This window comes from Elaeis guineensis, chromosome 7 (assembly GCF_000442705.2).
Source record: "Elaeis guineensis isolate ETL-2024a chromosome 7, EG11, whole genome shotgun sequence".
NCBI classification, from domain to species: Eukaryota; Viridiplantae; Streptophyta; class Magnoliopsida; order Arecales; family Arecaceae; genus Elaeis; species Elaeis guineensis.
Genome location: NC_025999.2, coordinates 83,430,033 through 83,452,850, shown reverse-complemented (window position 1 = coordinate 83,452,850; position 22,818 = coordinate 83,430,033). Strand labels below are relative to the sequence as shown.

The following is a 22,818-nucleotide window of genomic DNA, read 5'->3' as shown; positions in this document are numbered from 1 at the left end:
TTGTGTGAAGGTGAGCGTAACGCGATTCGGACAGGGATCGGAAACGGGTGGGCGAGATTGGTTGGAGGATGCGGGCCCCGCCGAGCGTGGAAGGAATCCCGCGACGTCGCGTAATGACGATGGAATGCAGCTTTTTTTGAAAAAATAGAGGGAAAGATTGCCGGAGTTTAAGATGAGAAATTCTAAACGAGACTTCTTCTTCTTCTCCCTCCTCTTCTTTCTTTTTTTTTTTTTTTTTTTTTTTTTTTTGTGAAGACACATTTCTACACCCTGGCAAGAATGTTGCATGGAATTATTAGAAGATCTATACAAAAACACATGTATAAGCATTTAGCAATAAACATACAATTGGAATTGCATGTTATGAATGTAAAATTATTGAAATTTGATGCGCAAAAGAATTTGATTGAGTCTTGGGATCTGATCTTCAAGTGTCTAAGCAGTATTGATAGGCATTGTATTAAACCAGATGTTTGATCTGGTTGTCGGCAATATAGTATGTGATTAATTAGGTTTTTCGTTTTCCATAATATGAATTTGTTATATCGATTTTAGTTTGTCGTAGACATACATCAGAGTTCTATGACTAAGGAATTAATAGTCCAAGCTGATGCCATCATGGATTTGATTGTGCGAGTCTTTCTTAATTCTTAAATCATCGTTGTGTTCTTTGATCTTTATTGCACCATTTGTACTTAAATAGTAACATTAACCCTCCACCAATGAATTCCTCAAGTGATTCACATCAAATCCCCCTGTAAAAACAAAATGGTGGTTTGAATCATAGTCTACATCACAAGGAGGTAACAATGCTAACTCAGGTGTTAGTTGTTGCAAAATTTAATTATTGCTGGGAACCATCATGACAATGAAACTTATTGCTTCCATTCTCTTGAATTAGATAGTAAAAAATATTGATTTGCACATGAGAATGCATAATGAAAAACAAGGACTATATTGTCATCTTATAGTTGTTTAAATACATTTGTCATTGTTGGGAAAACATGTAATATAACTATGTGCGAGACAGGCTAAGCTAAGCTGACTAATTGGTTGTTCAAGCTCAACTCATTTTAAAGAGAAGTTGGTTGAGCTGGGTTCGAGCTTAACCCAAGCTCAAGCATATCTTTTGACAAACTCTTGATGATCAAATTTGTTTCACTTATACATCAAGCTTTGAACTATACTTGAACTCAACTTACTTTCTAACCACACCAAGGCTAAATTGAGCCATTATCAAGCCGATACTCATGAACGGCTTAACTGATGCGGGAGAAGCAATCTATCAAAATGAGGAATCTGTGCTTCCCGACTTATCCTCCACTTCCTCTAAACAAATGGTGGGACCATGTTTCTTACTTACAAATTATAAGAGAATATGTGCATTAGACTTCATTGGAGATATGCTCAATAAATACAATTCATAATAATATAGCTAGACAATCTATAAGAGAATTACATGAATTAAAAGGAAAACTCTATTAAAAATATGATTTTTGGAGGGTCCTATGAAGAAGTAATATTTTTACGTCCCACTCTAAAACAAAATATTGCTTCAAGACTCCGATTTAGCATTGATATGGCTAGAGCTGAACGCCATCTGGGATTCGAGATGTCGAAGAAAATCTATAAGAAAAGTTCGCATCATCGGAGTTGTTCCAGTGGGAACGTCCTTTCAATGTTTAAGTTATCGAAGTTCGAAAATAGTAGAAAAAAAGAAATGAGTGGAGAGAGAGAATAGCTTCTTTTTTCTTCTAGAAGTTCTTCTTTCTTCCTTTTTTTTTACTTGAGGATCTCCTTTATACCTCTTTTATAAGAAGATGGAGCCATGGACTGTTAACCAAAATTTGTAGGTTATTAGGTCTGATTCTTTAGACTGTTAAGCTATATTTTGGGAGGTCGTTGGAGAGAAGAATCCATCCACTAATCTTTGGATTAAAGTTGTTAATCGTGGATGTCCGTTACAAGCTTCGTCGGCATGGCTAATTGAGTTGATGATCTGAAATGAGCACATGATCGAGATATCAGACCCATGCTCAGCGTGATTTCTCCAAGTTATTTTGGATGCATTCTAAGGAGAGAAGTGATTCCGATCGACAGATTATCTCCACAACACCAAATATTTTCCTGCATGCTGATATTCCATGTTCTAACGATGGTATTGGTGCCATTGACTTGATTGGGGCAATTCAAAGGGCGTTAGTTGAAATCTCCTAATGCCACCTTAGATGGATACAGGGGGCCTCCTAGTGTTTTTTCTTAGGTAATGTTTGGTTGCCCTTATTCCTAGTTGAATAATGATTTATTCCTATTGATTCCTCAAACACTAGATATATTCCAGATGAGCTCCATAAGTTTAGCTATTTCGGTCAACAAACATTAATTGTACATCAATTACATCTTATTTCTATCTACCTTGAAAAAGTTATTTTATATTGGACCATGAAATAGCTTATTTTAGATTTTTAATGAAAAATAATTACATAAAAATTATTTTTTAGGTTAGAAAATAATACTGTCTTATTCTCGATGGATCTCATAAATTTTCAACCAAACACTAATTTAAAAATAATTATTTTAAAAAAATTTATATTTTTATTTCAAAAATATTAAAAGGACTATCAGATACTATCTTACTGAATACCCGCCATAAGGTTGGGTAGTTGGAAGACGACGCTTGCCAATCGCATTAGCGTGACCGCTGACAGAAGAGTGGGATCCTGCGAACCCACCAAGTTTCGAGCATCAGGTACAACCACGACAGGTATGGGAATAATATTGGTTCCATGCCTTCTGACACAAATTTGGGTGCCGTATTTTTAAGTTGGTTCAGAGTGAAACCGCGTCTGAACTGCAGAGAGTTGATGCCCCCTGGAGAGAGGATCCGCTGATGAGATCATTGCAGCAAAGCTGGTGATGAACATCTATTCGGGTGACTCATGTCCCATAAAGAAAATTATACGCCACACTATATGAACTATATGATCGTACACTATACCAACCATCTTATCTTCTTGATGTGGTACAAGATAAAATTTCTCATCAATATCAGCTAGAACTTCAAAATAAAATTTTCCTGCTAACAGCTTTACGAGGTCCATTTCTTTCTCTTGTTACATGCATCTAATTGACGGTCAATTGAAGATGTGCTTGTTGCATTCTTCTTTGATTGGTTTGATATAATGTTTCGTTTTTTTGTTAGTTTAGCTATTAATGCCTACCTTTTTGACCAATAACTTCAAATAACAATTGTTGTTAGACCGTTATTATTCTTTATTTTTTTATGATGGTTGGTGTCCGCCATTAATACAACAATGATTATTCTATGATGAGAATAACATCAAAAGACTTGATTCCATAAAAAAAAAAAAAAAAGTTAATTGACTATAACGGTAAACGACGGTTAAAGAAGAGGTCCATTTATACGAGACATATGCCTAAGTAAAACCTAGCTTGGTTATTGTTAGAAGTGGGCACTTGAAGCGTGTTTTACCTAGTATAACACCGGTTTTGTGGTGCTACATAATTTTTCTGAGATTAATTGTGGGGCTGCATGTTGATTTAGGCTTTATTGATCCAACCACAATGTCACCATCCATGAAGCATTACCATCTCTTTACATGGAACCGATGGGCAAAAAAGATTCGACTATTGATGTGCGGCGTTATATATAGAATATGCAAATAGTAGATATGATTTTAAGGAAATAGTAGATATTATTCATGTATGTTGCAAAAAGAGACAAATGATAGACACATCTTCTATGATTTTAAAGAAGGCATAAAAATAATAAACAATAGCAAACATAATAGCAGCTGCAATAGCATATAGTATTGCTAACGTGCAACTCAAGATTTCTTTGATTAGTCATGAATAAATTAGGGCTCAAATTATGTGTAATTCAAGATTTCTTTGATTAGTCATGAATAAATTATAAAGTTCATAAATAATTTGAGAGTAATTGAATGCTTATTGTTTAGCTCGTTTGTGGGTGTTAATTCAGATAATCATTTGATCAGCATTAAAGTATCAATAATGATTCAAAGTATATAACTTATATTTCGCCGCAAGGAGAAAATATTTTTATTCTATTTGTCAACAACCCACATCAGTTATTTTAGGCAACCGTGAATAGAATGAATTTTTAATATTCAAATTAACACTATTTCCTTGGATGGCCATTTTATCTTTTGCCGAACATGCTCCTTTCTTGCTTGCAAGAACGGCATCCTCATCATTCTTTAAGACCTGTCACCATCACCATCAATTGAGACCCTTCAACCGGCCATCATAATTAACGAGATATTTAGTTAGAAGAAGTGGATCTGAAATTGAAATCGAAATAAATGACTCTTATTTCAATCATTTGATTGAGAGAAGTTTCATTCTGATTTCGATTTCGAGATGGAATGAGAATGGCTCAATCTATATAGAACTCAATCTCTACTCTCCTCTATAAATTTAATTTTTCATTCCAATTTCGATTTTGATTCCTGTCACGAATCAAATATTTCGAAAGATTTGACCATTTTGATTTCGATTTCAAATCATTTCGATTTTTATTTCTATTTTGATTCCGGTTACGAACCAAATACCTTTTAAAAATTGCAGAACATTAGGTCACAACTTTAGTTTCAAAAGTTGAAAATCCATGTCTTTAATTTGACGGGAGGAAAACATAGAAAAGAAAATAAAGGCCAGAAGGACATTTTCACCGGAAATGAAGGTTCCGAGTAAAAAAGAAAATAAAAATTTGAGAAACTTTTAGTTTCAGCTTTCTTTAGAAGGCAAGGCTTTAACTGTGAATTCATGATACGAAGAAGAGCATTTAAATTCATGATATGATGTGAGAAGAGCATTTAGAAAAGAAGGAAAAGGGCAGAAGAGTGCAATCTTATGTGGAATAAAGCTTAACGAAAGCCAAACCAACACAAAAGTCTGCAGTCCTTTACTTTTTCAATTATTTTCCCTTTCTCTTCTTAGAATGAAAAGCTTGTTTCCGTGCCATTAGGTAGAAGTTGCTTGCAAGCAAAGGCACCATGAAACAATCTTAGAGGATAATATATAGAAAGGTCCCACAAGAACTATCTGATAATATCTTACACCATGGGTTACATCGTGCTGCATGGGATTCCTGCATGTGGGTCTGGCATCTAGCTTTGATGTTTGACACGCCTTTTTGCTGCAGTCCTCGTCCACCTTTCTTTACACAGGCACGCACAGGCCAAAAAAAAAAAAAAAAAAGGCAAGAGGAATTGGAATCCTATGCCCTCTCAGTCCATCTCCCTGGTTCCTAATCCATGAGAAAAAGATCTGGATTCCAATGGATAACCACCCCAGAGAAACTCTATGATGAGGACAGTATAGTGGGTTAGAGGACATTGTGGGATGATAGCACTGCTTAAAGATTCCTCTGATAGAAAAGAGCCAGGGCTTGTTACTTTGTTTATGTAAAGCAACATCAATTGTACAAGAGGTGTTGCAATATGATGAGAGTGGGTGCCACCTTTTACTAAGACTGGGCACTGAGTCAGGATTACTCTGGCAAGTGCACCTTCGAGGGAAGTATTACACATGGTCTGACCTTTACAAAGGGCTCTTATCCATTGAGAGTGAAGCTAAATTTCTTTAGCAAAGCTTCCTTATCAAAAATCCAATACAATACCTTGAGGGTTGCTGTGACACTAAACAAACAATTTAGTCATTAACGACAATAGATTGATATCTTCCCAAAAGCAACTAAAAACCTTATATGATTTTATATTGTTGCAACAGATTGTGATTATCAGCTCATCATAAATTTATGTAGATCAGAAATATGGTGTTTGAAATGATATGTCCAATATTAGTCCTAACTCCAGAAACTATAATCAGTTTACTTATATTGTGCCAGTAAATGACAACCAATTCTAGTCTTCTACAGGTGATAAGTTCTTTTTCTCAGGTAGTTTTAGTTCTCGACTGCAGCCTAATAAGATAAACTTGATGGATAAACTATATTCAATTAGTGCCAAATATGAAAGCAAGATGTTTTTAATTAGGAATACTATACATAGTAGCTCAGCATATAGTCTTTTGACTAAAAGGATGAAATGAACAATCATATTCAAATAGAGGACCAATGGAGAGGGAAAAAACTAGTCCAGATGGGAGCACTGCACTTCACCATCTTCAACATAGACGTTTCAAGATACTCCTTGGAATTGGCAGCTTGAATGTGCACACTGGCTCTATGTTAGCTAAGTTTGGCTTCCAATCATAACTTTGACAGTGTGGTGAGGCTTCAAAAGCTGTGATATTTGGGCTTCTTTTGAAGTTGGTATTAGTAATTATTCCCTCTGCTGTCCTCATATTTTCCTACTTGTTTCTTTTCATATATCCATGTTTAAAACTATAGGGGATCCTTGATGGTGCATAAACAAGGTCTTTTGATCATCTGAACAGATATTGTAATGGTGAAGAAAAAATGTCTGAACACATAACTTGAACAAAAATTAAATCAGCCATAGCTAACTCCTTAAAATGCTCCTTCTTTGAAAATTTCAGCAATTAATAAAGAAATTGTTTTTCTCACCTTGATTGTCATACATGAATCTGCCTAGTATAGTGTGAATAAATTTCACTGTTATAAATGGAATGACTATTTCTGTAAATGAAATAACTTCATAGCTAAATAGTTATTCAAGACATAAAAAACAAAAGAAATTAACCAAGATATAAGAAGACTACCAAAACAAGCATCAGGTATTCTTTCATCTATTATTGTGAATCAGTTCAGAAATCATGATGAACTTTACAAGCTCTGTAAACGTAATTACATTGGCAAGATGATCTAACAGACTAGCAATATCACAATTATAACACTATGGTATTATTGCCAGGATAATAAGGTTGATTATCTCTTTCTCTACACAAGAACTGGAATTTGCAATCCTCGAAGTTTCACCATCATATCCTTTGAACATCAACCCTTATAAGGACATCAAAAAATTACTAGAACAGGTATATTTCCATGATAATTTCCAAAACTAGTAATAGGATCCATACTTCCTAGCAATTAGCTTGGAAGGCTATGATGTAGAACTGTCAGTCAAACTCTATATGTTGCTCAACAACTCCATGCTCCTCTTCTACCAGAGTGTCCTTTGGCTTTTGCTCACATGTCAACTGTTTTACAATTATATTATCCATTATAGTTGCATTTAGTAGGCTTTCTTTAAATTACTTTATTAAATTTTGGTTTTGGATTTCGTTAAGATGACAATAAAAATCTCCAAAAGCAAATGCTACTTAATCATCTCACCTCAGTCAATATTTCACATAACTTTCTGTGATTTTACAAAGTAGATCTGGGGGAACAGAATAATCACATTGATGTTACTGTTCACTTTAGGCTCTGCTTGAGGTGTTATTTCCACTTGTCTCCCCATTAGAATTGTAATTTATGTGATCCAATTGTTTCTTCTACTCAGTTTGAACCTGCTTGTTGAGTTCAGAGCCCTGTTCCTTTTATCAATTAACAAAACTTCCCCATCTGATTTATTGTACATAATTTTCTTTAAAATCTTATTGGGCAAGTTGTGGAAAAAAACAATATGTCAAGCAAAAACATGAAGACCTAGTTAAAAAAACACAGAGGAACAAACTAAACTGCATCAAATTTACTACTCTGATATACCAACTCAACAGAAACAGTGTAATGCCTGTTTCATTTGTTTGGAACCTGAAATACTTTTTCATGATTTGCATCACATGCATGCTAATTTTCATTGATAACAAGCTCACACCACCTTTAGTTTTGCTGATAATATTACAAATTAAAGGGTATGCACCGATATCATGGGAAAAATCTAAGATCACAAACATTTGATAAATAAGAGTAGCAGCCAATTAGCAACTACTCTAAGCATTATATCTTTTTACTTCTTGGTCTCAAGAAGCACTGATGTGTATTGCAACTTCTTTAAAATACCAGCTACCAAATTTATTTATATCCACTCTATGATTGAGAAAAGAATTATCATAGAATATATCAGACGGTCCCTTAATTTCCAACCCATCCACACCCTTTTGTTTATATATATTTCTTTTCATCTACATTTTCATTGCACAACCATCCATTTAATAAAGCATGGTAGATTAGAATGCAAGACATGAGATGGAATATCTCAGAAATATCATGTGAAAAGTTACAAATAGCACAAACATGATACGAGGCATATTCATAAATGACAAATCTCCCCTTTTTAGAACATTATTACCTATAATTATGCACTTTCCTCTGATCAATTAGGTCCAAATATTATTCCAAAAAGAGACTTTAGAAGTGTCCTATTTTTAAGCAGGTCCAAGACCTATTGCTGTTTATAATAGACGAATTCAAGATAAGCATAAGCTCAAGCAATGAATTAAATCATAAATTCACCAACTAATAATGCTTCTATGACAATTAAGTACATGCAAGACTTCAGGACTTACAATTCCTGAGTTAAGTAAGTGTCACATGAAATTGGTTGCTTTTTCTTCCAGCTTAAGTATTCCTTGAAGATGCTCTTTCATATCATATAGCAAAGGAAATTTTATAAATAATCTTATGCCGAAAATAACCAAAACAAACAAGCTACAACTGCTATTCTAGGGAAGAAAGAAATGATCACTCTTTCTGCAATTCCTCATGCTTCCTTCTAAGTTCATTTTCTTGATTGAAAGGAGGATATTAGTTTCTGCAATAATGGACATCTATGGATGTAGAACATCATTAAGCACTAGAACACTTGATTATTAGCTGCTTTAGTGATTACAGTGATGCTGCATCAGCATGGATCTTGGTGCTCTTCACTATTCGATACAAAATGTATGATTCCATCAGAGTAATATCTTCTTCATTGCTGACCTCCTAAGGTGCACAATAGGTGCTATGTACGAGCTACTGGAAGTTTTCAAAAAAATATATCGAACCCAGTGATTACATAACTAGCAGAAAAGAAATGACCATATCAATCTAGTCGCTCTGAACTATTAGGCATGCTGGACCATAAGGTTTTACTTTGTGGGTTTATCAGCCTATAGGTCTTCGTGGACAGGCCATTTAATTTACTTGAACCAGATAACCACAAATACTTTATTCTGCTGTTAGGCTTCGCTGTCCTGGCATCGGAAGGAGTACTAACTATTCTAAGACTATTCTCCTTCCGCTTCTTCTTCTTCCATATTCTTTATCCAACCAACACATTCCTTTAACTTGATTCTTTCCTTGACTTGGAAACTTGAATTCTTTATATCACCAGAAATCCCCACCCAACCATATTATTCACGAAAATAAATGTTCAATTCTGACTCTCTTTTCGGGTTTAAATAATTCATTCAACCTTCAGATTAAATTCAGACAAAAATTTGTTGTCAATCCCCCTTCCATTAGATCACAATTCATACACAACATGACCTACAAAACCCATTGCTTCCTTTCCCTCCATTAAAAAGAATATCAGCAGAAGGTAACAGAAATCGGTCGTATACCTCCGGACAGAAGAAACCTCACATCCTCACCAAAGCTCCCAACTTTCAGCTCAGAATTGCCTCGGCCCGCCTCCCCTCTTCTCCTCCGACCCCTTGAGCCCCTCGGCCATAAAAAGGCATTCGTCGGCGATCTCCCGGAACTTTGGCACGCTCCTCATGTCAACCTAGGTCCCATCTTTGAAGGTAATCATTACATCCCCCCCACTCGCCGATGAACCTGGGGCGATCTTGACGTCCTGGATGGCGGCGTATGGGAAATCGCTGCGGTCCTGGCTGGTGAGGCCGGAGATGATGGAGGAAGAAGGCCCGGGAGACGGCGGTGAAGGAAAGGGGGAGCCAGAGGAGGGCGAAGCTGAGGAAGAGGTTGGCGGCGAGGTCACTGTAGTGGGAGCCGCCGTCGGAAAGGAGGATCCGGGGATTTGGGGGGAGAGGGTACGAGAGGGGACGAAGAGATTGGTTCGCGGTTGGGAAAAAGGTGGATTTTTGAGGGGAAGGAGGAGGAAGAGAATTGGAGGAGGGTTTTGGGGGCGGTGGAGGGCTGTGGGGGCAAGGAAGGGCGGCGGCTGCCGCCGCGGCCTTTCTTCTAGTGGGCTTACCCGCCGCTAGGTGGGAGTAAGTTTGCGTCGTTGGGAACTGAGGACCTCCTCCGAATTGCTTTGGTATCCGTGCACGGAATAAAACTCCCACACAAATGCTGGACCATGTCTATGCTTAGAGTTGTGGGCCAATAGGTATTGGGCTTGGGCTTGGGCTTGGACTTGGACGGGCGGGTTGGGTAAAATAAGTAGGCAACTGAATATTTTGAGCTTTTGCAAAAAAATTATAAAACTGAAAAATATCAGGTAATTCATATTTAATATTTAATGATGGATTTAATATTTGATATTTGGTTAATCGATGTAGAAAATTGCAATAGGTATCCTGCAATCTGTACTATTTCTATTTGAAGAAAAAAATCCAGTCTAGAACCTGTGAAAAACTATTTTTTTTTTAATTTTGTTTTTTATTAGCTAATAAATCCAGAGAAATGAAAAGTTTTACTCTATTTTCAACAGATTTGCTCGAGCTTATGCTAGTCGGTCTATATTTCTAGTTCCATGTAAATGTTAAGATCAATCACATTTTTTTTATTTTGAGGAAAACATTGGACATAGTCAAGTCAACTACGTTCAAAAAACAAAAGGTGCAACTTAAAAAGAATACAACAGGGGTAACAGAAAAAAAGAAATTCTTAAGAGGATTCTCTCCAATACTTGGTTAATACAACATTTGTTTTTCTCACAAACTATAGATGCCCAACTCTTAATCAGGAACTTCACTTCTACCAAATCCTTTGATGACAAGATTGGGCCGATTCTTGTAATCTTTATAGATTGGTTTTTGAACGATTGAATTTTGCCGGTCTTCTTGAGATCTTAGATGACTCTTGCAATCAGCCTCATGAGCTCGGTAGAAGCCATGAGGCCATTAGACAAACCTAGATAGGGATGGACCTCATTTGGAGGGTTTATTGGTATCCCTTCATTAATTATGGAAGTGTGATTTGCCCATATGCGCTAGCATTGTGGAGTTGCACTACTTTTCATATTGCCAGACTTAACAAAATAAGTTGAAAATGGATAGGATGCTTGCCAAAAATGGTGGAATTAAAATTTTTGGATGCCAAGAACCTAAAAACTTATTTTCAATTTTATTGTTTAATTAATAAAAAAAATTGAACTTATAACTTTATTTTATAATTTTATTCATTTATTTTTTATTTTTTAAGAAATTTGAGTCAAATGGGTTGAAATTTTTTTTTTTCTTTCTCCTTGATTAGATGTTTGTTCTCATATTGTATTCCCACCCTTTTTTTTATTTCATATTTTCTTATTTTTATTTTTTTAGAGATTTGAATAGACTGGGTTGCAAGAATGTTTTCTTTCTCCCATATCAGGTCTTGATTTTCATGTAATATCTACCTTGCAGAAATTTTCTTCTTTTGTACTTCTTTGATATTTCCAGTAAAGCAGTTGAAGCCTCCTATTTTTTTTTCCAATACAAGATAAAGATGACTACATGAGGATAATGTAAGTTGGCCGCAATTTATAAATTCTACTCGTCTGGTGGCCATCCAAAAAGATCAAGTGCAACTCATAATCTCATTTGTGGATCATCTCATTTAGTCTTTTCATCCTCTGCTTGTACATGATACATTGTTAGGCAAATAACAATTTCCAATTCACTTAGTGTAGGTAACTTCACACCCTCTTTTTTTTTTTTTTGATGAATTGGAGAGTAGTGGGAACATCTGACTAATCACCAAGACTTATTAAGAAAGAACCAAGTAATTACAAGAGTTTAGGAACAAAAGAATCAGAAAACTTCCCTCCTGTGAGAGATCACATAAGTATATATAGTGTAAGAAATCAAAATGATAGATAGAGTGGAGACTCAGACAACCACTGGTGTAGACCCAAAATAGAATCGAAAAGAAAAAATAGAGACTAGAGAGTAGCATCAACTTAAGTATAGCAACAGTGGATCCTTTAAAAAATCACCAGCTGAAAGGAAGAAACTTCAAACTTCAAAGCGAGATCATGTGTAACTGGTTGGATCAATGAAGCATCCAAACTCTTGATGTTTAATTATCATCTTATGCTGCATGTGGCCACACTAGTGTAGCATGATGGTTTGTTGGCCAAATTAGTTGGATAAATCCAATAATCTTCATGCAGCCATAAGAGCTAATGTACACTACCCAAGAGGGCCTAACATGTAAAGAAGCAAGAAATAACAAACCCGATTTTTAAATAAGAGTATAAAACCATAGTTGCAACACATGGTAGGGCTATTAACGAATTGGACACGATCGAACATGGCACTGTTCAGGATCGACTGTTTCGAACTACTATTTAGTTTGTATTCAGTTTGGGTTGAATGTTTTCAAGAAATTCTATTTGAGATCAATTCTGTTAAGCTCGTTATATTCGAATTAGGCTCGAGTTCGGCTTGTCTAGAATAACATGAAAAATAAATATTTAAAAAAAAAAAAATAAAGATGGAAACTATGCTGACTCTATGCAAGACAACCGTCCATATCTTATTGGGCTTTTTTGACCACTCCATCGAATACTGAAATCCTCCATACCATTTCGGAATATCCTCTCCCCTACACTGATGGCCTGTGCCTCCTCGCCGGAGATACCTCCAAGCTGTTGAACATCGTTGAGTCCTCCGTTGTTGGCCCTGCAGGGAAGCACCGCATTGGACCAACCTCGCACCCATGGCCTTCATGACCTCGACCACGTAACCTCCGCCTCTGCACTGAAAACCTTGCCTTTGAGAGCTGCGACGACGGTGGGATCAGGATCGAAGAGATCGGGGGGCGAACATCGGAGGAGGATGATGGAGTTTGGAGGTGCAGCCGTGGGGGAGGAGGAGGAGCCGCGGTGGTGGAGGGTAGAGGTGAATTCCCACCACCACTGCCGTGACTAGTGGGGTGGGCTGGATGGCGGAGCCAGTTTATACGTGTGGTGTAGGAAGACGGCCGGATCATGCTCACAAAGGTCGAATCGAGCGTCGGAGGTCCTTTGCACCTCCCACCGCAAAGAGAGATGGAGAGGTTGAGGGATGAAATAAAATAAATGAGGCTATCTGAGGGTTAAGATTTGAGTGTAAGAGAGTATATATAGGCTAGGGTTAATTGATCACCACCGTGGATCATTGATTCAACAGTGATAAACAAAGTCTTCTTCAGCCACTGGATCAATGATCTGATGGTGATTATTAAGTCATATATATATAATGCTATAATGTACAATATATATTATATATATTAAAAAAATATATTAAAAAATTTATAAAAAAATAAATATATTATATAATATGTATATAAATATATATAAATATAAAATATATTTATTATTTTATGGAGTTTTTATCATCTGAACATGGTCGAATAAAAACTTGTTCTAGTTTGGATATTAAGGTATCAACTTTAAAAATCCTATTTGTGTTTGGTTCTATAGTTTAACAGCGAGTCGAACACGATTTAAAAATGATTTAATATTTTAAATGAATCGAACAAGGTTAAACAGATAGTCCTAACACATGATGCCTGCTATAAGCATCTCATTAGCATAGCTACCACTCAAGTACTTCAAAATATTTAATTTGTGTATCATGGATTATCATGTATACTGCTCATTTCATATGGTCCCTAGCAAATATTATGGAATTGTTAATATGATTGGATGCTGACTTCAAGGGGAGATTCATGTGGCTTTGCTCCATTAGTTAAGTAAATAATGAAGTAGATACCCAAATTGGTCCACCCTATCATTTATTCTCCAGATCCTTGCTGGTTTTTTTTTAATGATAGAATCAAAATCATGCAGGATAATTCTCTTGCTTTAATCTACCACAATCTAATCATTATATGAGATCACCATGATAAGTCTCACTAATATCAAGGTACTTAAACTTCAGCATATTACTATAACAAGCTAGGAGGGCTTTTTACCTTTCCTGGAATTTAGATAATGAGAAATTTTTCCAAGATCCAGAGCCCGGCTGTGGTCCCTGAACTTAAAATAATCATAGTTCTCTCTGGCATTGGATACGTGAATGGAGGATATACTTAAATTGGTGAGGATTGGAACCAGCCAATATAAGAACATGGAGGCCTGGTATGCAGAATATATTTCAGAATCCATTAAGAAAATCCCAGACTTAACCCACCGAACCACTTGCAACCCCAGACAATGGAACCGGTGCACACTTCTTTGTAGTTCTTAATACTCAAACCATACAAAATCCACAAATAATTGAAATATGATGATTTATAAGTACATTTCTAAGCTTAGGAGTAGAATAGGAAAATAACAAGATATATTCCTTTTTTTATATATGAAACAGGGTTATAACCCAGTAGTTGCACTCCACTTCTGTTGTTAGAATGTTTTTTGATCATATCTTGGGAGTTATCTCTACAAGTGTTTGACATGGGCAATTATTTCAACATTTCTATGATCAAGAAACACTATGTATTGTTCTGCCTTTATCCCCTCCAAAACCTATCTTGCAAACCATGATACAGTATATGAGATTAGTCCCTCCTACCAACACATTCAAACTATTAAATAAGAACCAACTGATACATGTGACTTGGGTCTTAACCCTTCTAATTCCTGCCCATGCGCTACAAATTGCTAAGAAAAAGTGAAAACTTCCTTGAGCTTGCAAGTGAGACCACATATCATAAATGGATCATATAATTATTTCAACCATGGACAACTCAACAGGGACAAAGAAGCCAATCATCCCTCAGATGTCCAGCTTAAAATTTTTCAGGGAATTGTTGTGGTTAGCTTCTTGCCCATTCAGGGACACTTGGTCATTAAGCTGCCACGTAGAGCAAATGCTCCTCGCCAAGCTTTGAACCAAATTAAGGAAAGGTGTCGCCCACACTTCCCTGTCACGAGATCCCAACAATTCTCACCCATTCTTCTTCTGAATCATTGTAAGCATTACCATGGATGTGGGAGTCAGGCCCCCACAACTTGCTTTAGTTATGCTTTGTTGAAGAAAATGAGGATAGAACTCCCCCCTTGTCTCAATTAATTGTGGAAGAGGATATGGAATAGGGGTGCACGTGATATAGATATTATCCGTCCGGATCCATTTTTATATCTGAATCAATATGGATATAGATAGATATTTGAGAACATGACTAACATCCGTATCTACATTCATATCCATCAAAGAAAAATGGATACGGATATGGATAGACAATAGAACTCCCCCCTTGTCTTAATTAATTGTGGAAGAGGATATGGAATAGGGGTGAACGTGATATAGATATTATCCGTACGGATCCGTTTTTATATCCGAATCAATATGGATATAGATAGATATTTGAGAACATGACTAACATCCGTATCTGCATTCATATCCATCAAAGAAAAATGGATATGGATATGGATAGACAACTATCTGATCCGTATCCGAATATCTGAATCTATATATAATCCTATATAATTTTATATAGTACTTATTAATTTTTAAGAAAAATATATAACTATATAAATATATTATTAACTTAATTTATCATCTATTTAGTAATATCTTTGATTTTGCCGTCATAAAATTTAATTATCTAAGTAATATTTATAATAATATCCATGCTTTCAGTATCCGAATTGTATGGCCATATCGGTTTAAAATAAATACGGATATAAATTTTTCTATTCGAATAATATCCGTATCCATATTTATATCTATTAGATAAAATAAATATAGATATGAATATAGTGATATCCGATCTGTATCCGATTCGATTACAGTCCTAATATGGATTGTTTACAATAATCTTGTAATAATATTTTTATAGCATTATATCTTTACATATGTTCTCTAAAGAATCTTACCATAGCGCTTGAACTTAGTGGTGTCCACAGCACAATAAAATTCTATAGTTCCATCCATGAATCGAAGATATATTTAAGGATTGTTTGTCTAACTGCATTTGCCTAATATGTATTGTTTCTTTTTTTTTGAGAAAGAAATTGGATTCTAAATTCTGAAACAAACTTTAAATTGCTCTAAGTTTATACATAAGAGTAGGTTGAAGGTCAGATTCCCAACATAGACAACCAATGAACGGGTGGCATCAAGAAAAAGATGGATGAGACCACAAATAAACTAGTGACATCCAGAAAAAGATGGATGAGACCTGCTAATTAGGATGATAGATTATTTTTGATGAGCAAACTGGGAATGTACCATAACAATCTAGTATCTCATCTAAAAAGACTAATCAGATTATGTTATTTAGATCTTTTAATCTATATAAATACTAAAGATATATGGAACTAATTCATCATATGTTCGCACAAACCATAAGTTTTTTTTTTGATATAAAAAGTAGACTATTGTGCATTAGCACGGTAGTCACCAAACTTTATTCACCCTAAAATGTGTACAATAATACAAAAGCAAAGAAATTTATAAGAATGAAAGGTGATGAAACAACAGTAGATAAATAAAATAGACAAATGGCTAAAGCATTCAAGGAGGCTCAGAGGGAGTAAGAGCTCGCTGAAACATCCAACTCCCCATCATCATAGCTTCCGAGATGGGGTGCAAGGTAGTAGCATCCAAGTCCTAGAAGATGCAAGATCAAAAGCAGAAAGTTGGATCAATCCAAAGCAAGGCGCTTCAAAATCTCAACAGTAGTGAAAAGAGCAAAGATCCCCAAAAGGCCAACAAAAAAACTCCGACAGCAAGTTGGTCGGCTAATAGAATGATCAAAATAAGAATTTTTCAGTAAAGTTTGACCATCCTGTCATATTTTCTCTAAGAGTTAAGAAAAGCAATACAGGGGTAAGCATAGAGACTTAGAAAATGTAGCATCTGAACTAATAATAGATCATAAATCATCTAATGTAAGATTTCATCATAGTCTTACAAGCAACCAGCAATAGAAAAGAAAGACTCAGTGCAGACTTTTAGAAACAAATGGGAAAGAGTAGGATTGAAGTTTAGTCAAGATCATGTCGAAGTCAGTTTTATGTCGGTCTTTCATGAGAATAGAGCAATCAGAAAATAAGCTCACAAATTTGCCGACGATAGATTTCAAAGAGATAGTTTTATTGAGAAAAACACAGTCTTTTTTTTTCTCTTTTTTTTTTAAGAAGTAGGATCTTAAGAAGTTCAGCCAAAACCATTCCAATCCCTGATGACTTTTCTCTTGATTTCAACCTCCAATGACTTTACCAATTGCACTGGGCACCCTCAAAGCCACATACTTTCTAGCAATTGCTAAGCAAGCCTATTTTTTTTGAGATTTTATTTTTTTTAATCCAGAGAATAGCTAAGCAAGCCTGTTATTGATTTTGATTCTTGCATGTTTTATGCACTCATGTCACGTATTTGGGAGGCACAAAATCCATTAGAGTAGGTCAAGTATTTATCATTAAGTTTAGAAAACTATATAGTTAGTCTATATTACACTAGATAGGATGCAAAGTCACTACAACAAACTATTCCACAAGCTCTGTGATAGACGGAGTCCCAATGGGTCCATAAGCGGACGTGACAAGTGCGTTGAGCTATGCAATCAGGATAACTCTTTTTAATATTATTTTTTGGTAATTATGCCATCAAGGTCGGGCACAAAGGGTGTTAGGCCTACCCCATGTACAGGAACTTACAATCACTTAGTTACCTGCTAGGTCCATCCAGAAAGCTCCATGACTTAGATCCAACAATAGTTTTAACGCTAGAATTCTAGGCTTCCTCTGGGAAAAATTTAGAAAATAAATATAAAAGAGTAATGGTCGTAAACCATAGATTTATATCCAATCAATATCTAAAATTCGATTAGATCATAGCATATTGCTATGCTATATCGTTTTTGAGGAAATATTACTGCATTATATCAGAAATATGAACTTTTACAAAACTCATCACAATAAGAGAAATAAACTATGAGTTAATTATATCATTATTTTTATTTTATTGAAACCGATCATCATAATTTTCCTTAATTCCTATTCATCTAGTCAATTGCATATTCCTTTAATACCTTCTTATAGCTTATTTCACTAACTCACTAATTTTATATTAAATGTATTTATAAATATACTAGTTATCCCCTTAATCTTTGACTACATTCATCTATTTAAAATAATATATATGGGTATCCACTTAATAAAACATAAAAAAAAAATTTTGGGATAAGAAATGAATTGCTTAATCAGCTGAGTTTAATGGATTAGATAAGAGAAATTGGGAGGAGAAACAAGAGAAACGATTACCATATAGTTATGATCATTATTTTTATATTAATTAATATAAAATTACCTTTTTGAGAGAACTTTGAATTTTTACACGATCTTTCACATGCGGTGCATGTATCAAACACTAATAAAAAAAAATGTATAAGAACTTCCATTGTCAACGTTACACAGAGAAAAAACACAAATTGCAAATGTATTGGATAAAGGTGGCGAGATAGATCTTTAAGTGTACATGTCAAGAATATGTAATGTGGTCTTATATATCATTCCACATTGTTGTTTTTGGTAACATATCATTCCACATTGTTACCATTATGGTCCAAGCGTAAGGTCCTCATCCGAGTTTAGGAATTATAAAGCACAAGGTTATGTGTGCTTGCGAGTGCTATAACCCACTCATTCTCATTTCAGGGAACAAATGGCCATGGGTGCTTGTTTTGTGAGCAGTAATCTTAACTTCTTTCCGTGCTCTTAGACTTGGGATGCCTAAGAATCTATTCACAAAGTTCGACTATGACTGCTACTACATCACTACAAAATTAGCAAACAATCTTTTACGTCACATGTAAAAGAGGTCTATCATCCATCCCTCAGACCCTTTTTTTTTTTTTTTTTTTAACATAGCCCACTGAAAAAAAGTCTATGATCCCTTTGTAGGAGCTCTATTTTACGGCATGTTGAAAGCTAGTATTGTGTCATTTTACCTCTTCATTATTTTAACCCAACTGCAAGACCCTTTTGTGTTATTTTCTCTCTTCTTTATCATATAAATAGGCCCAAAATGTATTGAGAATATCATATGCGAGGTGTAGTTTATATGGAACTAATACAAGGACAAAGGATTTATATTGCTGTTTGGATTCAAAATTTAATAGTTTTAGAGCAAGTTGACATGTTCTCTATGACACACTAGTATGAAAGGTTTGACCATCAATACTATACAACAAGAACTTATATCCTACATCAGGTGCACCATATCAAGGGTGTGGTTGAGACGAGCTACATGATAAATAAGATTCACGTGAACGAGAATTTTGATTGGCATGATATAACGCTAACATGTTGTTAGCTAGTGTAAGGTTTATTTTTTCTCCCATACAACCAACTACCGGCTTTCACAGAAGCCCGGTGTTCTAACCAGCAATAGAGTCGTGGAGTTAAACTTTCCCTCTTTGAAGTTGGAATGATGGACAAAAATTCAAGGATGTTTAGAGTGAGTTTTTGAGCATCAAATAATCAATAGCATGAAAGGATATAATTATTACTGGTTTGTAGAATTCTTATTTTATCAAAATTTTGATAAATTGACTTCATACTTGACATAGATTCACAATTTGTTACTTTGGAAAAAGGCAGACCGTACATCCGAAGGATGGGCTTTGTAGTTTTTCCTTCCTAATATAGGACTTGTATAGCCGTTTTAGGGTGGATTCTATGCCTTCCTCTCTCTCTCTCTCTCTTTTTTTTGCCACTCTCTCTCTCTCTTGGGAGTTGCCAGAGTGGATTCCATGCTTTTTTTCCCATCACAAAGGGTTGCGAGAAAGATAGTGGGTGACAGGGGGTCACATGCCTTGGAGCAGGGCCCTTGCTTGTTGTGAGGCCAAAGGGATGAAGTACGGATGGAGTTGGAAATTACTACCAAAACCAAAGACAGACCCCTTTTCAAACACCTTGTTTTCTTCCCCCATGTTCTTTCCTGCCCTACCTCCACTCCCATTTCTATCCCCCTTTCTTTGTTACTCTAATTATTTCCATATTCACTCTTCCCCTCCAACCAACAAAGTAGCTTGATCATAGGCTAGCTTTTGAGTTTCATAGGTGTATATATGCTGCATTGAAGCTCCAAAGCCATCGCTGAAATTTCAAACAGATCACTTGAATCAGCACAACAACTTCACTCAGAAAAAAAAAGTTGGAGCTCAGATGATGCAAGTTATCCATAAAAGCTGAGACCTTTAAATTCATGGTCCATTTCGTAGTTCAAATCAAAATCAAGTGCCTGTAGATTGGCAACTTGCATGCTTTCTCTCACTATCTCATAACCAAGTTGGCATGCTTTAAAGCTTTTGAGCTTTTGTAGTGGTGTGTGCTGAGCTTTCCTCCGACACCTGACGGATACATCTTCTTGGCTTTTTAACAATGAGGGCAACAATGTACAAACACATTGAGAGATACCCTGTACTTCATGCCCGTTCAACACAAACCATCTACAAAATCCATGTAAACTTGGTTTTGATCTCATAATATTATTTCACATCTTTAGCAACATGGGAAAAAAGTTGGTGTGACTTAGAAAATCCACAAACATCAAAGATACATAGTTTATTCCTCTACTAAGTCCCTCCCACTAGCTGATTCATGTAGTGGTATTTTCTTTCATACACCATTTGCTTGGATTCAAAGCCCAAGATTAAGTCCATCCAGAGAATGGAGACTGATCAAGTGGGCAGCACTCGATACATTACCAATGAAATCAATGAAATAGATCAATGGAAACCTTGGTGATCTGACCATGGCCAGAATGAAGCTTGTTCTTCCATGCTGCATAACAAGTTGCCAAAGGTTCCATCTGGGATGCCTTGTTCGATCTTGGGGCATTGGAGCTCTGGTCTGGAAGAGCTTTGGAGGAGCTGATCTATGTCTGCTGGCCTAATTGATGGGAAGAAAGGTATGCTTTGGTGAGGATTTAGGGGACTTTCAGTGGCTGATGTTCTCGAAATATCTAAGTTGATCTCCGAGCTGTTCTCACTTCTATTGCTGCAAGAACCTTCAGTTTCCTTATTGAGGTTGATGAGTTCTGATGCTTCTCTGCCCTTGAGAGCCAAGATCTGCCAATTTTAAATGGTAATTCAGTTCAAATGCAAGAGATCCTTTTGAATGAGATAACCAAGGAGGTGATAAATTGTGCTATATATGATTCTTGTGAAAACTACTTGAACTGAAACATAACCTTGATGGCTATCAATATAGAAATTAAAATAGATTAAAAAAAAAAAAGTGCTTGATGTGCAACTTTGATTAAGTTACCAATTTAGAAACCAAAGGATGTGTCTTTTATTATTATATATGTAAAGAGGAAGCATAGAAAATGTCCAGAAAAGGTGTGATCCCATCATTCATCCCATTTCTCGAAACCATTATATGCCCAATCATTAAAAGAATACATAATTTGAGGCACCTTTCTCAAAAGACTCAAAGCCATCTAACAAACATAATAATTTGAAACAGATCCTGAATTCTCAAAGACTCAAATCAAAAGGATTTGACAGTCGCATGCACCAAATAATATTAAAACAGAAAACTACTTGTAGCCCACAAAATTTAACAACCAAATACTTGTTTCGAGCTATCAATGCAACAACAAGGAGAAGAACGCAAGAACCATGAATTCCAAAAGAGATGTGGGATGCCCCAAATATATATATATATATATAAAATACCTCAGCTTGTAGTTTCTTGTTCTGGGCTTGTAGAGCATCATTCTCTGACTTGATGGCCTCAAACTGCCTCTTGAGCACATCATAGTCCTTCTCCATTTGCTTGGTCTTCCACCTGGCCCTCCTGTTCTGGAACCATATGGCCACCTGCCTTGGCCGCAGCCCAAGGGCTTTGGCCAGCTGTATTTTTCTCTCGGGCTCCAGCTTGTTCCCCAGCTCGAAGTTCTTCTCCAAAGTCCTCACCTGCTCCATGTTGAGCCTCTTCTTCTTCTCCCCTGCCTGCGAGCACTCATCGGATAAGTCATCGTCGGCATTCATCTCCTCGCAGGCCTCCATACCCGAAAAGGACATGGATATCCTCCCCAGCATTGGGCCCACACCTGCACCACCAAAACCAGAAGAAACACCAATTGAGTCGGTGCCAATTTAAGAGCTTGGAATGGTTGTCATGGTTACTACTACTCCTTGTCACCTCTGAAATCCTGGAGGTTGGTGCATGAGGTGGTAGGGAGGATGGGGTTGAGAGAGGTTGGGAGTGGGTGCTCCTCTTCATAGGGTGTTTGCATCTGAAGCGTGAAGTTAGGAGGAAAGGAGTGGGAAGCCATCCCATTGCAGGCCATTTTCTTCAGAGACGCATGGGGTCACTGGCACAAGGACATGATGAAAGAGAAAGGAGGGGGTCTTATGACAACGATGGGAGGGGTGGAGGTTGAAAGAGATTTGAGAGCGAGTGAGGATGGAAATATATCATAGGATATTCAATGAGAGAGGAGAAAAAAATATGCATCATGTTGAAAGAAACAAAGGGCCCAGTTGACATGGGATGAAGAAAATGAAGTAAATGGTACATGAAGGGTTCTACCCTTTTATTTCTTTCGTTGAGGAAATGAAGAGTTTTACTTTATCTTCTCTCTCTCTCTCTTTTTTTTTTTTCCCTTTTGATGAAAACGGAGGCTATGGAAAAGGAGTTTTACTTTATCTTCTCGTCGTTGAGCAGTAGGAAAAAGAAACGTTGGGCTGCTTTAATTAGTTTTGAAATTGAGCCTACATGGGTAAAAGGTTGTCATTTTGATTAGGCTTAA

At 36.2% G+C, this 22,818-nt stretch overlaps 1 protein-coding gene and 1 pseudogene across 1 annotated transcript; both read right to left on the bottom strand.

The window, feature by feature from the left end:
• Positions 1-9,341: 9,341 nt before the first annotated feature.
• On the bottom strand, positions 9,342-13,054 carry LOC140859339 (uncharacterized; annotated as a pseudogene).
• Positions 13,055-20,520: 7,466 nt separating this feature from the next.
• On the bottom strand, positions 20,521-22,461 carry LOC105048577 (homeobox-leucine zipper protein HOX21). Its single transcript, XM_010927920.4, has 3 exons — positions 22,209-22,461; positions 21,740-22,116; positions 20,521-21,127 (listed from the first exon to the last, which is right to left on the bottom strand). Exons 1-3 carry the CDS (start codon positions 22,354-22,356, stop codon positions 20,786-20,788), a joined length of 867 nt encoding a protein of 288 aa, XP_010926222.2. The 5' UTR covers positions 22,357-22,461; the 3' UTR covers positions 20,521-20,785.
• Between the last annotated feature and the right edge of the window lie 357 nt (positions 22,462-22,818).

Excerpts from the sequence above, each read along its gene's own strand:
- LOC105048577 (XM_010927920.4), bottom strand. The coding sequence starts at position 22,356 with ATGGCCTGCAATGGGATGGCTTCCCACTCCTTTCCTCCTAACTTCACG. Across the intron at positions 22,117-22,208 it reads CAACCTCCAGGATTTCAGAG|GTGTGGGCCCAATGCTGGGG; the intron begins GTGACAAGGAGT and ends TTGGTGGTGCAG. Across the intron at positions 21,128-21,739 it reads ACAAGAAACTACAAGCTGAG|ATCTTGGCTCTCAAGGGCAG; the intron begins GTATTTTATATA and ends TAAAATTGGCAG.